The 20,236-nt window shown below is 42.1% G+C and overlaps 1 protein-coding gene and 1 long non-coding RNA gene across 6 annotated transcripts in view; one reads left to right on the forward strand and one right to left on the reverse strand.

The window, feature by feature from the left end:
• HECW1 (HECT, C2 and WW domain containing E3 ubiquitin protein ligase 1) overlaps nt 1–16,748 on the forward strand; it is a 394,788-nt gene extending 378,040 nt beyond the window's left edge. For 3 of the 5 annotated variants that reach the window (XM_073239081.1, XM_073239082.1, XM_073239083.1), the window contains 4 exons: nt 192–338; nt 1,462–1,576; nt 3,978–4,176; nt 10,855–16,747. In XM_073239081.1, coding sequence (XP_073095182.1) covers nt 192–338; nt 1,462–1,576; nt 3,978–4,176; nt 10,855–10,966 — 573 coding nt within the window. In that variant the 3' untranslated portion in view covers nt 10,967–16,747. Of the gene's footprint in view, nt 1–191; nt 339–1,461; nt 1,577–3,977; nt 4,177–10,854 lie in introns of all 5 variants that reach the window. The other 2 variants (XM_073239079.1, XM_073239080.1) reach the window with 1 other exon arrangement.
• Nucleotides 1,488–4,115, reverse strand: LOC140849952 (uncharacterized). Its single transcript, XR_012132410.1, has 3 exons — nt 3,995–4,115; nt 3,345–3,563; nt 1,488–1,617 (listed from the first exon to the last, which is right to left on the reverse strand). It is a non-coding gene; the product is annotated as an uncharacterized lncRNA (long non-coding RNA).
• Nucleotides 16,749–20,236: the final 3,488 nt, after the last annotated feature.

Raw genomic sequence — 20,236 nt, forward strand, 5'->3', positions numbered from 1 at the left:
CAGCCTTTTTCTAAGGTGCTCTAGTATCTGTGTAATACAACCAGAGCATTTTTAGTAACTTCAGGAAAGGAAAAAGGACGGAAGAGGCAATAAGGCTAAACCTGTGTGAGAAGACTTTCGGCAAATAGTTCACACTCGCTGCAAGGTAAACTGGATTGACAAGCATCACAATCATTCTGCTTTGCCTCAAGGTAACAGAAAGGGAGTTAAAATCCGGGGGAGCCAACACCCAGGTGACTGAAAAGAACAAGAAGGAGTACATCGAGAGGATGGTGAAGTGGCGGGTGGAACGCGGCGTGGTGCAGCAGACGGAGGCGCTGGTGCGGGGCTTCTACGAGGTGAGACGCAGGCCCGGCTGAGCAAGGCAGGCCAGGGCTGGGGCCCTCGACATCGGACGCAGCTCGGAGGAGAAGGGAGGGGGAGATGCAAGGCAGGTGAAGGGCTCGACTCCACTCCCCAGAGTGCAGAGAGGACCTAGATAGGCTGGATGGAGGGGGATCAGAGTTTTCCAGGCAACCTAGCTCCTGCCGTAAGTGAAAAATGCTCCCACAGAACTGGTGTCCCATAGCCCTGATTGCCAGATGTGAAAACATCAGCATCTTTCATCCAGATACGCGCATGTTACATTTCCTTTCTTTCTATGAAATAAAAGTAAATGAAGTGAAGGCGTTGGAAGACATTGTTCACTCTTGCTAGACATTTATTTCAAGATAGTGTCACTTTGTGCTGCACAATCCATGCACAGATGTAAATCGTGAGGCCAGTGACAGCTGCTAGCCTTCTATGCACCCAAACTGACATCCTTTAACTCTTCCAGTTTCAAAACAAGAGGCTGTAAATGTTTTCTCGGGGCTTGGGTCTTGGAAGGATTTTTTTTCCTGGCATGGCTAACTGGATCACCCACCACTGGTTTGATTAAAGGAGGTACCCAGTGCAGGTGCTCAGTTGTATGTGATACACGAGGGAACGGGATGTAAAGCCAGAGCTCATGCCCTAACAGAGCTTTGAAAGAGGCAGGAAGGAAGGGAGGGAGGAGGAGGGGAGATACAGTCCTTTTAATACAGAATGCCCAGTCCTAGTTTTATGTGAAAAAGAGGATGCCTTTAAGTGAAATGATAATACTTACAGAGTGACTTGGAATTTTTGCCTTTAAATTGCAATGACACTTGGAAACTCAAATGTGACTAGAACAAGTTGAGTCAGTTTTGTTCATAACATCATTCTGAGAAGAGCTGTCAGAGGTAGTGAAAAGCTGAGGACCTTTTTTGAACTCACAGCTCATGAATGAGTTGTGTTTTGAGGTGTTTTAAGTTGCAATTTTGAACTTAAACATGATAACATATTGACAAAAGAGTTGTAAAGGATGGTCAGTCCCACAGCCTAACCCACAGAAATAATAATAATGACTATAACTTTTTGATGTGGTTGGATCTGTGTGCAGAAGCCCAATCTGTGTTTCAGGTCGTGGACTCGAGGCTTGTGTCCGTGTTTGACGCCCGGGAGCTGGAGCTGGTGATAGCTGGCACGGCGGAAATTGATCTGAATGACTGGAGAAACAACACCGAGTACCGGGGAGGTGAGCCCCACAGACATGGTTCATCACTTTGCAGAGCTTTTCTATGGAGGCAAAATTGACATAACCTTAAATTAACCATTTTAAAGTAAACAGTGCAGTGGAAACTCCCCAGTCTGTAAGCAGTAGCTCTCCATTCCTCTGGCTCCCCAGCACTGGCAACCATCAGTCTGCATTTTCTCTATGCATTTACCTGTTCTGGATAATTCATGAATACACAGTCATACAGCACATGGTCTTTTGAGTCTGTTTCTTTCACTTAGCATACTGTTTCAAGGCTTGTCCGTGTTTCAGTATTTCGTTTCTTTTTCATGGTTGAATAATATTCCTGTATATACATTCTATATATAGTCTACATATATATATGAAATATATATAACACACATATTTTATATAATGCATATAATATATAGCATCACATATATATTATACAGTATATATATAATCTATAGTATAAATATGAATAAATATATATTTATAATATAAATAGTGTATGTACTCTATATAACTTAGATAGTTGACCCTTCAACAACATGAGTTTGAATTATGTGGGTCTACTTATTCATGAATTTTTTTCAATAAACATATTGGAAAACTTTTTAAAGATTTGCAACAATTTAAAAACATTTTATTTTCCTTAGCTTACTTTAGTATAAGAATAGAGCATATAGTATATATAATGTACAAAATATGTGTTAATTGACTGTATATGTTATCAGTAAGGCTTCCAGTCCACAGTAGGTTACTAGTCATTACATTTTGGGGGAGTCAAAAGTTATATGGAGATTTTCAACTGCACAGGGGCATCAGCACCTGAACCTCAGTGTTGTTGTTTATACATATTTCATATGCATTTATGAAATGTTTATATATATTACATATACATTTATATATATATATGTCATCACTCTTTGAAGACTACAAAAAATTGGCCTTACTTTGACCCATGTGCAAAGTAGGCTCTAAGACACACGTTCCTTTACCTTCCAACCTGAACTTTCCTTCAGGTGACAGTAATCCCTGTTGGTGGTCTCTGGCCCAACTCCATGCAGATGCGTTCCAGAGAACCGCCATCCACAGGCCAGCCGGCAGGGAAGCGTGTCCTGTGGAGCAGGAGCCCTCTTCTCCTCAGTCCCAGTTTGCCAGAACATGACTGTAGCTACTGTCTCTCCAAACTGAATTTCTAACCCCTCCTAACCATTCACCTTCACACTACCAAACTAGACTTCCTAAAGCATTATTTTTCATCAGGCCATTTTCCTACCCTTAAAATAAGCACCTTATTACTTATAGAAGAGGTTTTCGAAAGCTTTGTTTTATGCTCAAAACCCTTTCTTCAAGTACAATATTACAGAGAAACCCTGATCAGTACAGTAGAGAGAAAGCTAGGGCCCGCCATCTCGGCCTCCCCGTGTTCCCAGTACACTCGGCCGTGAGAAGCCTCTGAGGGATTCTAGGCTCCTCTTGGAAAGGTAAGAAAAGCACTGACCTAAGTTGTCAAGTCAAACTGTCTCTGCCTGGCTGACGAGGTCCTCGAAGCCCCCCAGCAAGTCCCCCTTCAGTCCCCACCACACCTTCACGCTAGTCGGCTTGCCATTCCCCACATGTTCTGCCTCATTCCTGTTCATCTTTATTTCCCCTGCCAGTGTCCTCCTGCCCTCCTGCACTCACACAAACCCTTCACACACTCAGGCCACAGCTCACTTCCCTTTCACGAAGCTGTCCCCCCTTCTGCCCAGCCCAAGTAGATTGCTCCCGTCTGTAATGCCACCTGCATTCGCAGTCAGTGTAAATCATTGATGTTGATTATTGGATCCAAGCAAGGGCTCCCAGCTGTACTGTGACAGGGGCCATACTTCCTCCATGGGCTCAACTCATCTTCACCCAGGCTGGCCTGAGCGCGGCTGCTCCGTGGGTACCAGTGGTGGCTGGAGATTCTGGCATCTTCCCTCCACAAAGTTTGCCATTTCCCTCCAGGCTTCATTAAGTCCTAGACTCTCCCATGGTATGTGGGTACCAAGACATCAGAACAAAGAAAATGTGATGAAATATTGTGCTCACAGAGGGTTTTATCTCTTAATAATCTCAGAGATCGCAGATGCTCCTTGCCTACATTTACAAGAGACAGGAATATGACTGGTGGAATCCCAGTTGTTTCAACAAAAAGCAAGCATCTCTGAGGACATCCCTCAAAATCTTCCTATAGAATGGCTGTTTTCTAATTTGGCTTTTGTCTTAAAACTGGACGTAATTACATAAATTGTTCCAGACCCCTGTGAAGGCTGTTATTAGAGAGATCAGCAGGCTGGGAGCAGCTGCGCAGCCCCTGTCCTGCCCCATGTGCGTTTCACCTCTCTCTCTCCCTCCTCCTTCCCGTCTTTCTCCCTCCTGTCACTCTGTTCAGGTTACCATGATGGGCACCTTGTGATCCGCTGGTTCTGGGCGGCGGTGGAACGCTTCAATAATGAGCAGAGACTAAGGTTACTGCAGTTTGTCACAGGAACATCCAGTGTGCCCTATGAAGGCTTCGCAGCCCTTCGAGGGAGCAATGGGCTTCGGCGTTTCTGCATAGAGAAATGGGGGAAAATCACATCTCTCCCCAGGTATGGAGTTCCCGCCCCCCTTAAGGAAACCCTCTGAAGTACAGTTTATTATCTGAGCTTGGGTCATCATCCTTTGGGATAGAATTATTTAGCACCCCCCCAAAGTATTGTTAGGTGAGTTATACGTGAAAGGCAGAGGTAAGAAGTCTCTGGGAAGTGAATTTAGACCATATTTTTAGTGATTCTTTGATGACTGATGTATCTGGGCTATAGCATCATGGTCCACGTGTTGGTTGTGGGAAGCTTTCCAATGTATACATGGCCCAATTTAATTTAAAGAGGAATGTGTCACTTGGGGGTGGTGGGGAGGCTGGACACCCACAGTAACCTTCCAGTGCTGTGCCTGTGCTCCTATGCATATCAGTGCACAGTCTGTAGGATATTCATGCGTGTGCATGTCATGTTTCTTCTACTGTGTTTTAAAACATGTTAGGACAATACTACATGTATCTCAGGTCTCCATAGTGACTCCTATATAGTCAGCTATTGAGGACATTATTGAGATAAATGCAGATAAATGATATTAGGGACCCAGGCAGTTAAAAAGAATGAATTCTCTATGCCGTGAATTTTAATCCCAACAACTTCCTGGGTCCTTTCTAGGCCACTTTGGGCAGCATATTACTGATCCTGAAATAAAGCACACTAAAGAGATACTTCTATATGGGTATATAGTAATAAATATTGCTCAAGAAACAGAAGAAAAGATTGACCCATATTATTTTCTTCTACTATGATATTTTCCAATTATAGGAAAAGATTCACATTTAATTCAGCTCTGTTTCTACATGGCCTCCTAGAAACCGTTGCTATATCCCTAATGTGGGAGGATTAACTCAACTATGATTTTCACCTACCTTTCCCAGATTTTCTAATGCCCTGAAGACAATTCACCTGATGTCAGTGAGCATTAGAAGGCCCCAGAAGCAGTGCATGCCCAGCTGGTCATAACGCCCTGAAGCCTTGGTGCAATTTGCAGCCCTGGCTTCACCTGCTGGGCTCAGCAGACCTTCACTTGCATGGTTCTGCCAACAGTTGAACCTCCTGAACTAAGCCAGACAAGAAAATAAGGCTCAAAAGGCAAGATTTCCATTTGTCTACTTTAATGATAGATTTGGAGAATTGAGGGTATTTGGATACATTCTGTTTTTATTTTAGAGAAATGAGTTTATTTTAGAGAAATGAGTCATCATCTGAGCCACTCCCATAGTGGGCTCCTTGAGGAAGGGCTGAGACCCCCACAACATACCTACCCAGAGGAGTTTACAGTCTAGGAAGCAACACAGCCTGACAGGAATGAATGACACAGAAGGTGAAGTCAGGGGGGCACTAAGCACGGCAAGTAAAGGCAAGGTGCTGAACACGGAGAACAGAAGCCAAATCTTGGTCGAGTTGGCAAGAGAAGACACAGTAAAGAGGCTGACATTCAGGTGAGCACTGGGGGGCAAGGAATGGGCAGAGAGGAATTCCAGGCTAAAGCAGTTTCCTGAGCAAGGCTCTGTGGGGTGAGAAACGGCCAGTGTGTGCTTAGGAAAATGTGCCAAGCCAGCACACAGGACAAGACGTCTGAAGCGATACTCACTGGCGATCCAGTTGAGGAAGATAGTTTGGTGGGCCATGGAGCAAAGACCCCACTGAAGAGTCTCTGTTCTATTCCTTAGGAAACAGAAGTTGTTGCTCCTGTCCTTTGGAATCACAGATTCAGTCTCATTACATAATTGCTTTGAGAAGCTTTGAATTACACATGGATAATATTAACTCACACAGAAGAGTAGAAGGTGGACAATAGGCTGGTGATCAGGTTCTCCACGTCTGGGGCCAAGCACCCCTAAAAAGGACACTGCTCTGCAAACCTCAGGGAGGATTCCTTGAGGATGAAGGGACTCTGCTTGGGCCAAGAGGGCCCCAGGAGCAAGTGCTGGAATACCTTTCAGAGGACAGTGGAAATTGTCCTCAGAATGGTGACCCATGTCTAGTCTCCATTGCACACTCTCTGAAGATCCAAGAATTTAAAAAGTGCCACCTGTGTGTAGAGATAAAGAAATAACCTCGAACTTCCAAGAACGGTAGCCTGGGAAGACCTGGCCAGCCCACATGACAGGTGGCAGGAAGCCCTGAGGTGGCGGGAGCAACATCTACAGTGAGGTGGGGTGGGAAGGGCCCCGTGGCCGACAGGGGCATCAAGCAGACACAGAGTCACCCAGGGCTGCCCAGAGACTGTGGACCACAGTGCATACTGCCCACACTCAGAGAAGAGGCAGTCTGGGGAGCTTTCTCCTGAGCGCTTCCCACGACAGAAAGGCACCTGGCCTCCCAGACCAGTGTGCCAAATAGTGTCACAACACAACCTGGTCATAGCCCAGATAAATAAAACCTTCATGTCAGTTCAAGTCCTGGCCTGCTAAAAACTGTGTGAGGGTTAGGAAAAAGGACTTTAAGAGTAGGGGGTTCTAGGATAGAATTGTACAGTGCTTGCTGAAGAAACTTTGTATGCCACCGCAGGTAAAATACCAGAGGGACGGGGGGTGAGCACTCGGGGGCAGTCAACGAGCTGGCAGGCTAGGGCATTGAGCAGGTCACCCCTGTGGGCCCAGACGCCACACAGTCTGGAGGGGACACCTGAAATGGAAAGGCTTAAGCAAAACACAAGAGATTTTAATAAATGTAATTAGCCAGAAGTTCAGAATACAGAAGGTATATCCCTGGTTTCCAAACTTTTTAAATCTTAACCCACAGAAAGAAATGCCCTTTATATCACAACCCAGTATGTACATATGTATTTGTGTGTGTATCTGAAATACGAGTTCTTCAAAACAACATTTTACCCTTATTATCTGCAGGTAATACACTCTATTTTCTACTCTATCCAGTTTCATTAAAAAAATGCTAGACAAAACTTGTACTTTTGGGGAAAAACTACCTAAATGGCAGTAGATTCAAAGGAACAGAAATTTTTTATCTAGAATTGGCAGTGGGCATGAGCAGAGTGCTCACTTGCAGCTCAAAATGTGGCCGGGTGAACAGTAGTGTCTCCACTCGTGAGAACTAGGGAGGGACACCAGGCCTGCAAGGTCATGTCAGAAAGACCTTCAGAAAGTGGGAGAGTTTCCTCACAAGGAGCAAGGACTGGTGAGAGGACAGACAAGGGAGTTGGAAGGAAAGAGAAGCCCAGAAGCTAGTCAAAGCAGATGTAGCACAAGGCAGTGTGGAGATAGAATAAAGGAGAGGAGAGAACCTGAGGGATTACATTTGGAGTCAGGACCACGGATTACAGAACTATGAGTCATGGGCATGTTAATGGGCCTAAAAATTGCAAACAGAAGCATAAACATGCTTCACCACAAATGGGAACTGAGCCCAAGCTCAGGGTGAAGTAGAGGCCTTGTTAAAGTAAATCTAGGCCTACTCTATAGGGATTGTTCTCAAGGGGAGTTGGGGAGAGATGCCCACCACACCCTGAGGGACATTTGGCAATGTCTGGAGACGTATTTGGTTGTGGGGGAGGCATGCTACTGGCATCTCACAGGTGGAGCCCATGAACGCTGCCAAACACCCATGGTGCATAGGACAGCACCCCACGATGGAGAATGGCCAAGTTCAAATGTCGGCAGTGCTGAGGTGAGAAACCCTGCTCTGCAGGCTGTAAGGGCACAAAGGAGGCTTGGGGAGCCACTGGGAATTCGGAAGAGAAACTGACAGCCATTGAGAAGCTGTGGAGAAGCCAAGGGGCCAGAGACATTCAAGAGGAAGATCTGCCAAGTGCTCTTAAAGAGCATGAGGAGGCAAGGGTAGAGGATGGGCCTCTGTATTTGGGGACCGAGAGGTTATTGCCAAACCTGAAAAAGAGTGGAGTCCGGAGTGACGAGAGGCTGGAGAATGAGGCTGTTGCGGGACGGGCAGCAGAGTGTGACGTGAAGGGAGACACGTCGGACATAACTGGCCTCACAACAGCCAGCGGCTGACAGCATGGCGGTTCCCTCTTTTTGTTGTTTACTTTTAACCTGCTTTAAAGTCATCCCTACTGGAGAGAGCAAGACTGCCTTTGGCACTGTGTTAGCTAATATTTTAATCAGTAACTTGGAAAAAAAATGGAGGTGGCCAGGAGATCAACTGTGCAGATGACACAATTCAAAGGGAGAATAATACAGTGGTTGGCACAATCCAAATTCATGTCAAAATGCTGGAACCGCAGATTAACACCCACAGAGTGAAATCTGACCTGGCATGATTGAAAATGGAACATATTTGGTGGGGTTCCAAAATATCAATCACTCAAATAGGAGATGAGGGTGATTCACTCGCCAGGAGTTTGTGTGAAAAAAGCTGAGGGTCTTAAGTCCCCACAAAGACGATACAGTTCTTCTAGGAACTGTTAATGCAACTGTGGTTGCATTATTAAGATCATCTTATGTTGAAATGGTGATTCACAGTTTATGGGAGGTGTTTATGCACATTCTATGATAGGTCCTTACAGCGACCCTCTGAAGTACACGGAGCATGTATTATTACCATTTTACAAGTGACTCAACTGGCTCAGGAAGATTCATTGACTCTCCCAAGGTTATCAAGTGGCTAGACTGTGATCAAAGTAGAGGTCTGCCAAGCCCTGGTTCCCTGCTTTCCCACCCCCAACCCCCCACCTAGGTCCAGTGCTCACAGAATGAGGTCAGCAGGCTCTCTGAAGTGTCAGAACCACACCTGGAGGGTGGCAAGCCTTTAGGCACACTGAATCACACTGTAGTTTGGCTGTGTTCATTCATTCTAAATTACAAACTAGAATTTATTTAAGAGAGTTAAACAAGGCTGTAAATAAATGCAATAAAAGCAACTCTTGAAGAAACTCTCTGTGTTCATACTAGAAGTGCCGTTTGCTAATGCTTTTGGTTTATGCCCAGAAGTTATCTTTCACAGAATTAATTTGGTTCCAACTATTTGATAAATAGAGGATTTTGTGCTGTAGTATTTCCACTCATGAGTGCCTGTTAAAATGACCATAGGAAGAAAATCAAGAAGATGATTTCTGCTCCAATCTGGCTTCTGGCTAATTCAGCTGGTTCCAAAAATGTACTTGGGATTTTTCTGTCCCAATTAACTTAGGTTCGCCAAAGCCCAGAGTACGTCCTAGTTTCAATCATTCTAAATATAGAGAAGGACCTTTGTAATTGTTATGCTACTCAATTCACTGGGTTCACTTTCACTTTGAGTTGAAATAAGTTTAGACAAAATATTCAATTTTCTTTTCAAGTCAACAACCCATTTGAATCTTAGAAAATAATCTGAGACCTCTAATAATATCTATTTTTATATCTCTTAGTTAACTCCTTAAGGCCTAAGGCCAGATACTCTACTACCCCATGCCCACCCTTGAAGGTTGTAAGGAGAGGGGGTCAAGGGGTCAAGGAGTCAAGGTGAGGGTGTTAGGTTCCCAAGGACAATGAGGGAGCTGTTTCCAGGAGAAGGAGGGATGGATGCTGGCAAACAAAACAATGGCATCCTCTCCAGCTTCTCCCTGTGTGGGAAAACCCACCTTGCCTTTGCCTTCTTCCATTGCCCCACTGCCCTGTCTCCCTGATACCCTGAGCTGATGGGGAACTCTGAAAATACAGGTTTGAATTATATATGACTCTCCTGGAGATCTTGTAATAAGAGTTTAATATCTCAAAATGCAGATGAAGAGAGAATGGTTTCTTTGATTAGGGCTTTGTTTAGCTTTGTTTGTATGTGTGTGTTCTGTGACATTTTCTTTTATTGTATAATACCCTTTTTTTTGTGCTGGTTGGCTTCTCAAAACACCATTGCAACACACCACCTCTTTTAAGGAGGAAAAGGTGTTAAATTAACCTTCAGCTGCAAGCATCCACCTTTCTCCATACTTTGGTACATCAACCAACAATTCCATAAAAACAAAGAGCCTCTGATGGGGAGAAGCTAGTCAGGTGATTTGAAGTTCCACAGGATTAGAATCTGGGCCTCCAAGACACTGCTGAGCCCAACATTGGTGACAAAGGGTCTGGTCCTGCTACGTATGTCAGCACGTGGCAGAGGAGGCCATTCCTTATCTAAGCCAGACACTGGCATGCCTTCAGCCTGCAGGATCAGGCACAGGACAAGAACCCAGGGCAGATGGCATAGGGATGCTCCAGGCACCCAGGCAAGACTGTCCCACAAGTGCAGCTGTCTTGGAAATGCTTCGGGGTATGTGTCTCCCACTGGGAGTGGTAGAGGAGTCAGACCACCTCCGGGGCACGACTAACCTGGGAGAGCACTGGAGCTCAGAATCCCAGGGTATCTGTTGGCACCTCTGAGTTGATGCATATAGTTTCCTGAGGCCAGAAATCAGAGCTGGGGAAGGAGAGATAGGAGTATGATCTCTAATACTAATTATATTTCTGCCTCCTTCATTGACCATATCCATATTCATACCTCAATTGCAAAATAGAGCTGACACCATGGAGTGTATCAGTGATTTGCTAGTAAAGTTCTCATGGAGTGTGGCTTGCTTACAACTGGTTTATACATGTGTAACAGGCAGTGCTTCCGAGTTACAATGTTCTGTGATGGTCCTAAGCCACAGTTCTGCTCCCTTTCGATTCACAGCTCCAGACTAGTTACAGATGCACACAAGCCTGTGGTATCCCTGAAACAAACACTTTAACCAGTCTCTTCTCCCCCATTCAGGGCACACACATGCTTTAATCGATTGGATCTTCCACCTTATCCCTCATACTCCATGCTGTATGAAAAGCTGTTAACAGCAGTTGAAGAAACCAGCACCTTTGGACTTGAATGAAGAAATGGAACTCACCTGGCATTTTCCTGATCAGTCACATCAACCTTTCTGGGATGATCCCCCTTCCCTTTCCCTGAGTCTTTGATTTTGGTATTCCATGATTTTTATTTTCAAACCAAATCAGGATTGACAAAAGCTGTGCATGAAGAACTGCCTTCTTCTAAGATCTAACCTTCAGGCTTATCTCCTCTACTTTCAATGAACTGCTAGCCTGTATGCAATATTGAAAAACAGCTGTCTCAAGGTCTGTGTATATCTCCACATACCTCCATTACTAACAATGAAATATGAATGCAAGTTATGCTACACTTGACCAAATGGTAATAAATGTTTACTTCCATTTATATAATTTAAGAGAAAATTTGAGCATTAAGCATTCCAAGCTTTTATATGCCCATGTCTTCTGAGCAGAGCCACCATTTTTTATAATTGCTAACAACCCACTTCAGAACTAGGAACCAGTCAACTCTTTTCTTCCCACTCTACTTTTCCCCATGCATACTATCCATCCAAAAATAGCAGTGGCAAAGCCAAAATTTTTATACATTCAACTCATGATTCATATGTGGCATCAGTCCCATCAGCTGGAACTAGCCTAGAATATGGTGCAAATATTACACTTTCCAACAAATAATAACAGCAAGAGAACATCTCCTACTGCTGCAGTGTGGCACCTCCAGGTGTGAGGACTGTGGCTCAACTTGAGTTCAGACAAGTCTAGGAGGGGGTGCACCCCTCGTGGGCACTCACCACATAAGAAGCACAAACTTGTGAGCATGTCCAAGGAGACGATCTCCTTATGTGGCAGAAATTTGGAGGCTTCTGTCTCCATTGTCTTGTCCAGAGTGTGATGATACAAACAGGCAAGAGGGAAGAGGGCCATATTAGGTTGGTTCGAGTCACGGAGTTCTGTACCATTTTGCTTTGTTTAATCTAGCTACCACTTGCCTTCATCCAACCCCTAACAATGTGTACATCATCTCATGACTTGTTAAAACCCGGTAAACTCACTTGGCAAACATATTTTTATTTTAACTTTGATATATATTTTTTTCATGTTGTTCTCTTTTTCTTTTTTCTTGTTAATCTGGCTTTCAGAGTCCTTTACATCTGATTGTCCACAGGGACATTAAACAAGAAGCTGCAGAGAGTGATGGTGCTTTGTTGGGGACCAAGGGCAATATAATACTTCTCCTTCAGTGCAGTCCTCCACGACTGGAGCCCTGACACCCCAAGGGCATATTGGTTTTTGTCAAAACAGCTATTTAGTTCCTTTTAGCATTCAGTAAAAAGAGAGCTCTCAGAAAACTGTGTTCAAAATAACAGTTGCAGGCTCCAAACACAGCCTAACCTCTCAATTACATTTGGAATAAACCCAAACATAATGGTCATTTGCTGTTTTTCTAACCTTGTTATCCATGTTGTCTGAAGTCAGACTTAAAGGAAAGTGTTTTTCTTCACTGGGAAAACAAGTGCAAAAGGGGCCCATTGTTGAAATGTCACATTGTTGTTTTCAAGACATTAAACAAAGGAGGTGTAAGGGATGTAAGAGGAAGTTAATTTCATAGGAAGCAATGCCTTGTGCTCAATGGGTGGGTTTGTGTCTGGACAGTACATTACTGTGCTTTCTGCATTCCAAAGTGACATACTCTTTTAGTAGGAATTATTTATAATTCCCAGAACCCTTGCTGCTGTGTATCTGTTGTCAGTCAAGTGGTACATATGTTATAGAAATTTAGCCTTCTATTGTTATCTAAAAAGAATATTTACCAAGATAGGGTCGTATGGGTAAGATACATAGTATAGACTTTGAAGGACCTGTAAAATTCAGTATACATTTCAGGATCTGATTGGATTCCAGTTGAGCCATCATTTAAAAAATCAGAACATAAGGAATATGCAAATCACTTCACCAGTCTGACTCTTTGAACAGCATCTCTAGTGTAGGAGGATCTTCCACTTTTAGGACTTGATGTTGTATGCACGTAAATACTAATTCAAGCATTCCCTTCTTCTCTTAGTACTTATATTATTTGTTGGCATTGGCAAGGGGGAAAACTGTTCAAAAGATGGAACCTGCTCCTGGGGAGCGTCACAATTTACAAGAATATCTAATTAAATCTACTAATCAGATTAAGGTCTATTCTACCCAAATACAGAAAGAACTAGGTATCCTAGAAATTATAGATAGATAACAGGCACAAATGATTTATCAGCGAACTTTTCCTTATTCCTACCCCCATCTCCCCTCCACTCAATACCATGGCTCTAGATGAACCTCATAAACCATTACAGGAACACTGTTTCAGAGTACAAAAAAAAGAAAAATACTGGTGTCAGCATTTGCTGAAAAAATGCAAAGCTTGCTTAACAGGGTCCCAAGATTCCATTACAGCCTCGTACAGAATCCTTACGCAGGGAAAATAGAAGAGGAGTAAAGATGGTTGCTATGGAAAGATCCTTAAATTCTCAGTTGAGTTTCTTTAGTTAATATTCCCTTATATATGATGCTGATTTTTAAATTATATATATTTTATTATATATGTAATAAAAGAGCTGTAGGACCAAAATTGTTTTATTGCTATTAATTTTACCAGGTAGAAGTATAAACCACCTCAAATCATTTAACTCAACAGGCAAGGTAAATCTGTTTGTTATCACTTATAATTTTTTAAATTTAAGTATGAGCTTTGTCCAGGGAGGTATATAATAAACTTAATCACATATGAACCACAGTTCCCCTAAAACAAAATCTTTTAGAGCTAGTTTTAGTAAAAGAGTACTACTCTTCATTGGGGGACAAACAAGAACAATAAATAAGAGAAAACCTGTTTTGATTTGAAAAATGCCTCAAAATATTATTATGTATTATCATAATTTCATGGCTGTCACACATTTTACTCTATCATATGAAAATGATAATCCCAGAAAAATAGAAGTGACTCACAGGGTCAGGAAAAGTATTCTAGAGCTACTGAGCTTTGTGGCTTCCTAAGTATGTAAGTTGTGGTTGTGAATATTTTTTACTACCATCACTAGTAAGTGTTTGGAGGGCAATGAGGAAGTTAAGAAAAAGTGGTATATGATTCTTTGGCAGGCTTACATATGCAAAATACAAATATTTTCCCCATTTAATATGATCATATGTCCTTTAGCAGTAAGTGTATTTGTGAGGCAGGCTAATGAGCCAGACTTTCTGGACAGTTCCAGTGCTACATTTGTGGCATCGTCAGAATATATGTCAAACTATTTGTCCAAAATTTGGGTTTGGGAAATTTCTCAGTTCCCACAAATGTTTTCCCAGTCAAGATAAAACACTTTCAAATGAAAGTAGTTAGAACTTTAAATAACAAATGTGGTGCTTTATTATTATTATTATTATTATTATTATTATTATTATTATTATGTACTTCAGTGTTCATTATTAAAACTCTGCAATACTGTATCACAAAAATCTGGGATGAATGTTCCAGCCATCACAAGGTCCCAAAGCAAAAGTGTTATTTTCCTGTTAGTGACTTGTAGTCCCTGTTCTAGTAGAAAAAAAAGGTGCCTAGAGGTAGTTTATACAGTATATATTGTTCCATCAGCCTACTTCCTGCAGCTTCCAGTTTATCTAAGGAAATGTCTATAACAATTTTGTTAAAAGTCTTTGTTCTAGTCAACAGCAGGAGAAGTCCACATTATTGGGCTGATTTTGCTAACTTCGACGAGAGAAATGTCATGTGATACTCAGGCCGAGCTTTCTCCTTTCCATCATACCACCTTCTAGGAATGTCAATAAACTCACTTTGGTTTGGCATTGTGTCTACTCCTTATTGTGAACAGAAGTCTGGGAATGCATGACAGTTTGTATCATGCCTACGCTCTCGCTGGGTGTAAGCAATAAAACAACACAGAAGGCGACCAGCTGCTATTATAAACTATCCCAGAAAAATGATTTATCAAAAAGCATAGTATATGCTCAAAAATCCAGGGATAAAGGAACAGCTTTTGTAATGAGTTCCTTTGTTGTATGCCTACTAAACTGCACACAAATCACATGGGCTTCATTTTGTGAATGTCCTTTATGTTGAACCAGGCTTACACTGGCTTATTGAATTCCTACCTCTTAATGTGCTTCTACAAAAGCTTCAGGCCACAACCTGACACCCAGTGTGACTCTAGGACAAGGGTTAGCCCTGGGCAAAACTGTGTCCGATGGCAATATCATAATGCCCAATAGCATGACAGCATTACCTCCTTCCATGCCTCTAAAAGACAAACCAACCACATAGCTCCCATTGGGTGGTCAAAAGCTCATTTATTCTTTGAGAAAAAAAAGTATTTTATTATTAGAATGCGGGTAGGATTGAGAGAAGGAAAAACCTGAGAGGTCTTGATAATTGCATTTTTATGCACATGCTGGGTTGAACTTTAGACTCATTCTAAATAAAAATAATCTTTTATGGTATAAGAAAATAATTAGCCTAGAGCATAATTTACAAAGAGGAATAAACTATCTTATTTTGAGTTTTAATCAGATTGTTATCCTGAAATCAGGATAAGATTTCAGATCTCCTGATTTTTATGACCATACTTTCCAATACACTGTGCTGACAACTCATTAGTTATATACTGTAAATTAAAAAAAAGATACACATAGCTTATAGTCAAGATGTGGTTTAAATATGTTTATAGAGGATGGTCTCCAGCAGAATAAATGGAGTTACGGAAGGTCAGGCTAACCTTTATCAGTGCTGTGGGAATCATCACACAGCTGGGAAGAGAGCTTACATACTCTTGTCTCACTAGTTTACCTTGGAGATGAGGAGTCTGAGACCAGGAGACGTAATTTGCTGAAGGCCACGATGCTTTAACTTGGGGGCTAAGGTAACCTGTCACAAAATAACCCTTGAGGTCCTGAGCCTCTGGACCTTGCATAAGTATGAGGAAATTTGCCAGGAAGGTAGAAAAGATGAAAGCTGAGATCAACCTGGCCTATCATAGAGGACACTAGGAATCACAGTCAGTGGTACTCCCCACAGAAGGATTTGGGCTGCTTTTTACCACAGTCCCTTAGTCTGAGTATGCTGGGGGTGCTGTACCAAAGGATCACAAACTGGGTGACTTAAAGAAGCCCAGAAGCCCAAGATCAAGGTGATGGCGAGGTTGGTTCCCTCTGAAAGAGAATGTGTTACATCCGTCTCTCCTACTTTGCAGTGATCTGCTGGCAATCTGGCATTCCCTGGCTTGGAGGCCTCTGTCCTCATCTTCATGTGGTGTTCTCTGCGAGTGTGTGTACATGTGTGTATGTGTGCATGTGTCCAAGTTTCCCATTTTGATAAAGGTAGAGGTCATATTGGATTAGGCTCTACCCTATGGCCTCATTTTAATTTGATTAACTCTATAAAGACCTCAACTCCAAATAAGGCCATATTTTGAGGTACTGGGAATTAGGACTCCAACATATCTTCTTTGGGGGACACAATTCAATCCATAGCATCCTCCTTCATGCCACATTAATAGCTGTCATCAACCCCAAGAGTAATAGTAATAACAACAAAAACTGACATCTAGAACCACACTATTCACCATGAACTTATAAAGGCTTTTTAATTGCTATAATAATAATCATGGAAGGAATTAAAACATTGCCTATAAGTTACTGCTAGTTAAACAGCTTAATATAGTAAATCAATCATTAATATTGTGGTATCTGCTTAATAGACAACTGATTCAAAGACTATTAGGCATGCTTTACTTTCTGGGATAACTTTTGAAACCAAGCACTGAAAGTTTAATTTAACCTTATTATGCATGGTAGCTGTGGTTTAGTTTAAATGAATAATAGCACTGGAGAGAGAATAAAAACTGGCATATTTATATGAGCTCATGCACAAAAATTATAAAATACACAAGAAACTTAACTGCCAGGAAAGAAAATCCACAGAGAGAATTAAAAGAATCTGAAAAAATACTGCATTCTAAAAGAGGCATAAAATAAGTACTTTGAAATATTTTAACAGACAAGGAAGGGATAGATTACATAAATCAGGGACAGAAGATTATAAACCATGAAAATGCAGGTTTGAAAAAACAATACTGTGCCTTTTTTCTTTTTTTTAACTGGAACAAGTCCTTTGAATTCTTTAAGTATTAAACTTGTATGAAAATGTGTAGCAGCTCATAGCACTTATAAGACATATCTTCTAAAATAATTTTGAATGTATATTTTTCATATATGTGTTTATAAAATGTAGTTTTATCATAATTTTACAGTAAGAAAAAATATTGCTTAGTTGATTTTTATGTTATATAGATTAACCTATCAGGTTGATATAAGAATGTTGAGCTTCTACCCTAAGAATGCTGAACTTTGGCTTTCAAAAAATTGATGTATAGGTGCTTAATAATGCCATTCAAATTTGTTTTTGTTACAGGAAATATAATTTATTTAATTGGTATAGCAACACACACACATATATACATAATATGACTTGGTTTGTTAATTTTCGTAATTAATTTGTTTTGTCAATTTTATAAATAATTTATAACTCAAAATTATTTGAATTTGTAATTCAGTAAGCTTCATATATTTGAGTCTGTGAATTATGTGTGTATAAATCAAAGATGGTTAGGTCTCCCAACGACTTATTTCTTTTATAAATATACAATGACCTTCTTAATCCCCAGCAATTTCACCTAAAATTCTTTTATCTTGGTTATTAAGATTAACTAAGGGTTTTATGGTATCTATTTCCCATCTATTGTGTAGATACCCAAAACATCCCTTTACTCAACAAGCAGAAAATATGCATTCTTCCCAATCACAAGAAACATTTGCAAAAAAAAAAAAAAATACCGTGTCTCAATAAATGCCAAAGAACTTACAGTTCCACATTCTCTGACCATAGTGTAATAGAAGCCAACAGCTTAAAGAATTATTTACCACAGGATAACAAAACACTTAAAAATAACTCATGAATACAGCTAAGTCATTCCTTAGACTTACATATTCAACTGGCCAATCAACATCTCTATTCAGTGGGCTGATAAACATGCCAAACTTGTATCAATTAAGTTCGGTTCAGGAAAGTAGGGTCACTCTGAGTGACAGGAAATAAGGAATTTATTACAGAGACAGACCTTACACCGCTAGGGTTGCTGGTGAGTACATGGAAGCTTTCGCAGCTGGTAATTAGCCTGAATCAGGAACAAAAGTCAGATATGAAGCAGGCGAGAACCAGGACAAATGAATCTTACAGGGATAAACTGAAACCCATGAGAACAAACTAGAAGCCACCGTAAGAATGTGGGTGGCCAAAAGTGATGTCTCCTTGCAGCATGGAGCTGCACATATACCTGACCCAAGACTCAGGGGAAACTATAGAAAGAGATCCTTCCCTCAAAACCCTCATCTAATCTATCAGAAAGTCCTGTCAGATCTACCTGAAAGAATTTCAGTTGCTTTTCACCAACTCCATTGCCACCTCCCTCATACAAGCCACTTCTCACCTGTATTATTTTTATAGCCTCCTTTCTGGCCTTCCAGCACCCAAGTTGACACCCTACATTCTATTCTTTACACTGTAGCCAGAATAATCCTTATAAAGCATGCATTAAATCATGTCACTATCCATTCAAGCCCACCAATGGTTTCCCATCAGCATGTAACCCCACATGACCTGCCCCTAGCTACACCTCTTATTTCTTACTTTGCTCTCCCAGCCACTCACTCCAAATAGGTTTTCACCTGAAAGCCTTTGCCACCATGATTTGCTCTGCTTGAAATACTCTTCTCATACATGTCTGCAAGGTTCTCTTCTTCTCTTCACTCTTAATGTTTTTTCACACCATCAATGCCTATTGTTCAACTCTCCCCAATAGGCTAGCTGAGGAGCTGGACCTCCATGAGAAGCGGTCAGACTGGGGGCTCAGTGTGGCCACCCTAATGTGCTCCAAGACCTGGCAGTGGTCCTGGGGCCCGTCCCTCCTCCCCCTAGGCTTTCCAAGTCCAGAAGACATTGTGGGGTCTAGGAGAAGAGGGGAAAAAACCTGATTGAGAAGCACTTGTGCAGCTCACAGCAGAACTGCTAAGACTGAGATCCAATTATAAGACTATAGAACACTTCCACACCCCCATACCTTACACTACATTACAAAAGGCCTATTTACAGAAGTTTCTTTTATGCATTACCTCATGTACAGCTACCAAGAAAAAAATTACAAAGCATATCAAAAGGCAAAACATACCCCCACAATTAGAAGAGATAGAGCAAGCATCAGAACCAGAAACAGCAGGGGTATTGGAATTGCTCAACTGGGAATTTAAAACAACTATGATTAATATGCTTAGGGTATAATGGATAAATTAGACAGCATACAAAAACAGATGCATGGAAGTGAAAAAAGATGGCAGAACAGGAAGGCAAGACGAAAACCTCCCTCAGACACACCAAGGAAGCAACTTCAGAAAATACAACTAACCCTGAGAATAACCTGAAGACTGCAGAACAGAACACCTAAAGCTGGTGAAGAAGAGAAGACAACAAAGGGAAAGATAAAGTGGTAGAGCCATAATCAGTCAGGACCCCAACCCTTCCCCCAACCCAGCCAACAAGCAGATGGAATGGAGCAGGGAAGGGATAGGTGCTCAGGAACTCTGCACACCTGGCCCTGGAGATCTGCTCTGGGAACACAAGTCTACATGGCATTGGCTTATGATGATTATCAGGGCTGAACATCAGGGAAGGTTGGAGGACTCTGGAAGACTAAGACTCCTGCCTCTTGTGGAGGTTAGGCACATTCCGTCAGTCCTGCTGAGACCCAACACAGAGGCAGTAGTAGGAAGGGTGCCAGAGGGACAAGAGTTGGATGGAGCTCTCTCTGCAGGAGAAAGGACAGGTGGACTATACCTCCCCAGCCCTCCCTTGGCCCAGCAATTCAGCCCTCTTGGGAGCTCCAAATACTCCCTTGCCCTCACTGGTGGCTCAGTCCCGAGGTACTTCCCTGAACACCGGCCTGCTCTGCCCAGTAGCATCAGACATGTTGCATGGCAGGCTGAGGGAGACTTTGCTTCCAGGCAGGCAGAGGGAGGTTTTCGCAGCTTTCTGTCCCCTGTCTCAGCCCAATGTGGGAGGCACCTACTGGAACCAGCTTTGAGTGATCCTTCCTCCTCTGGGCAGCCCAGCCCAGTGCTGTGTGCAGTACAAGTGCCATGCCTTACAACCATGTGCCTGCATATCTAGTCACTATGCAGCCTGCTACCACTGCATAAACATGTACCCT

This window comes from Manis javanica, chromosome 6 (genome assembly GCF_040802235.1).
Source record: "Manis javanica isolate MJ-LG chromosome 6, MJ_LKY, whole genome shotgun sequence".
NCBI lineage: Eukaryota > Metazoa > Chordata > Mammalia > Pholidota > Manidae > Manis > Manis javanica.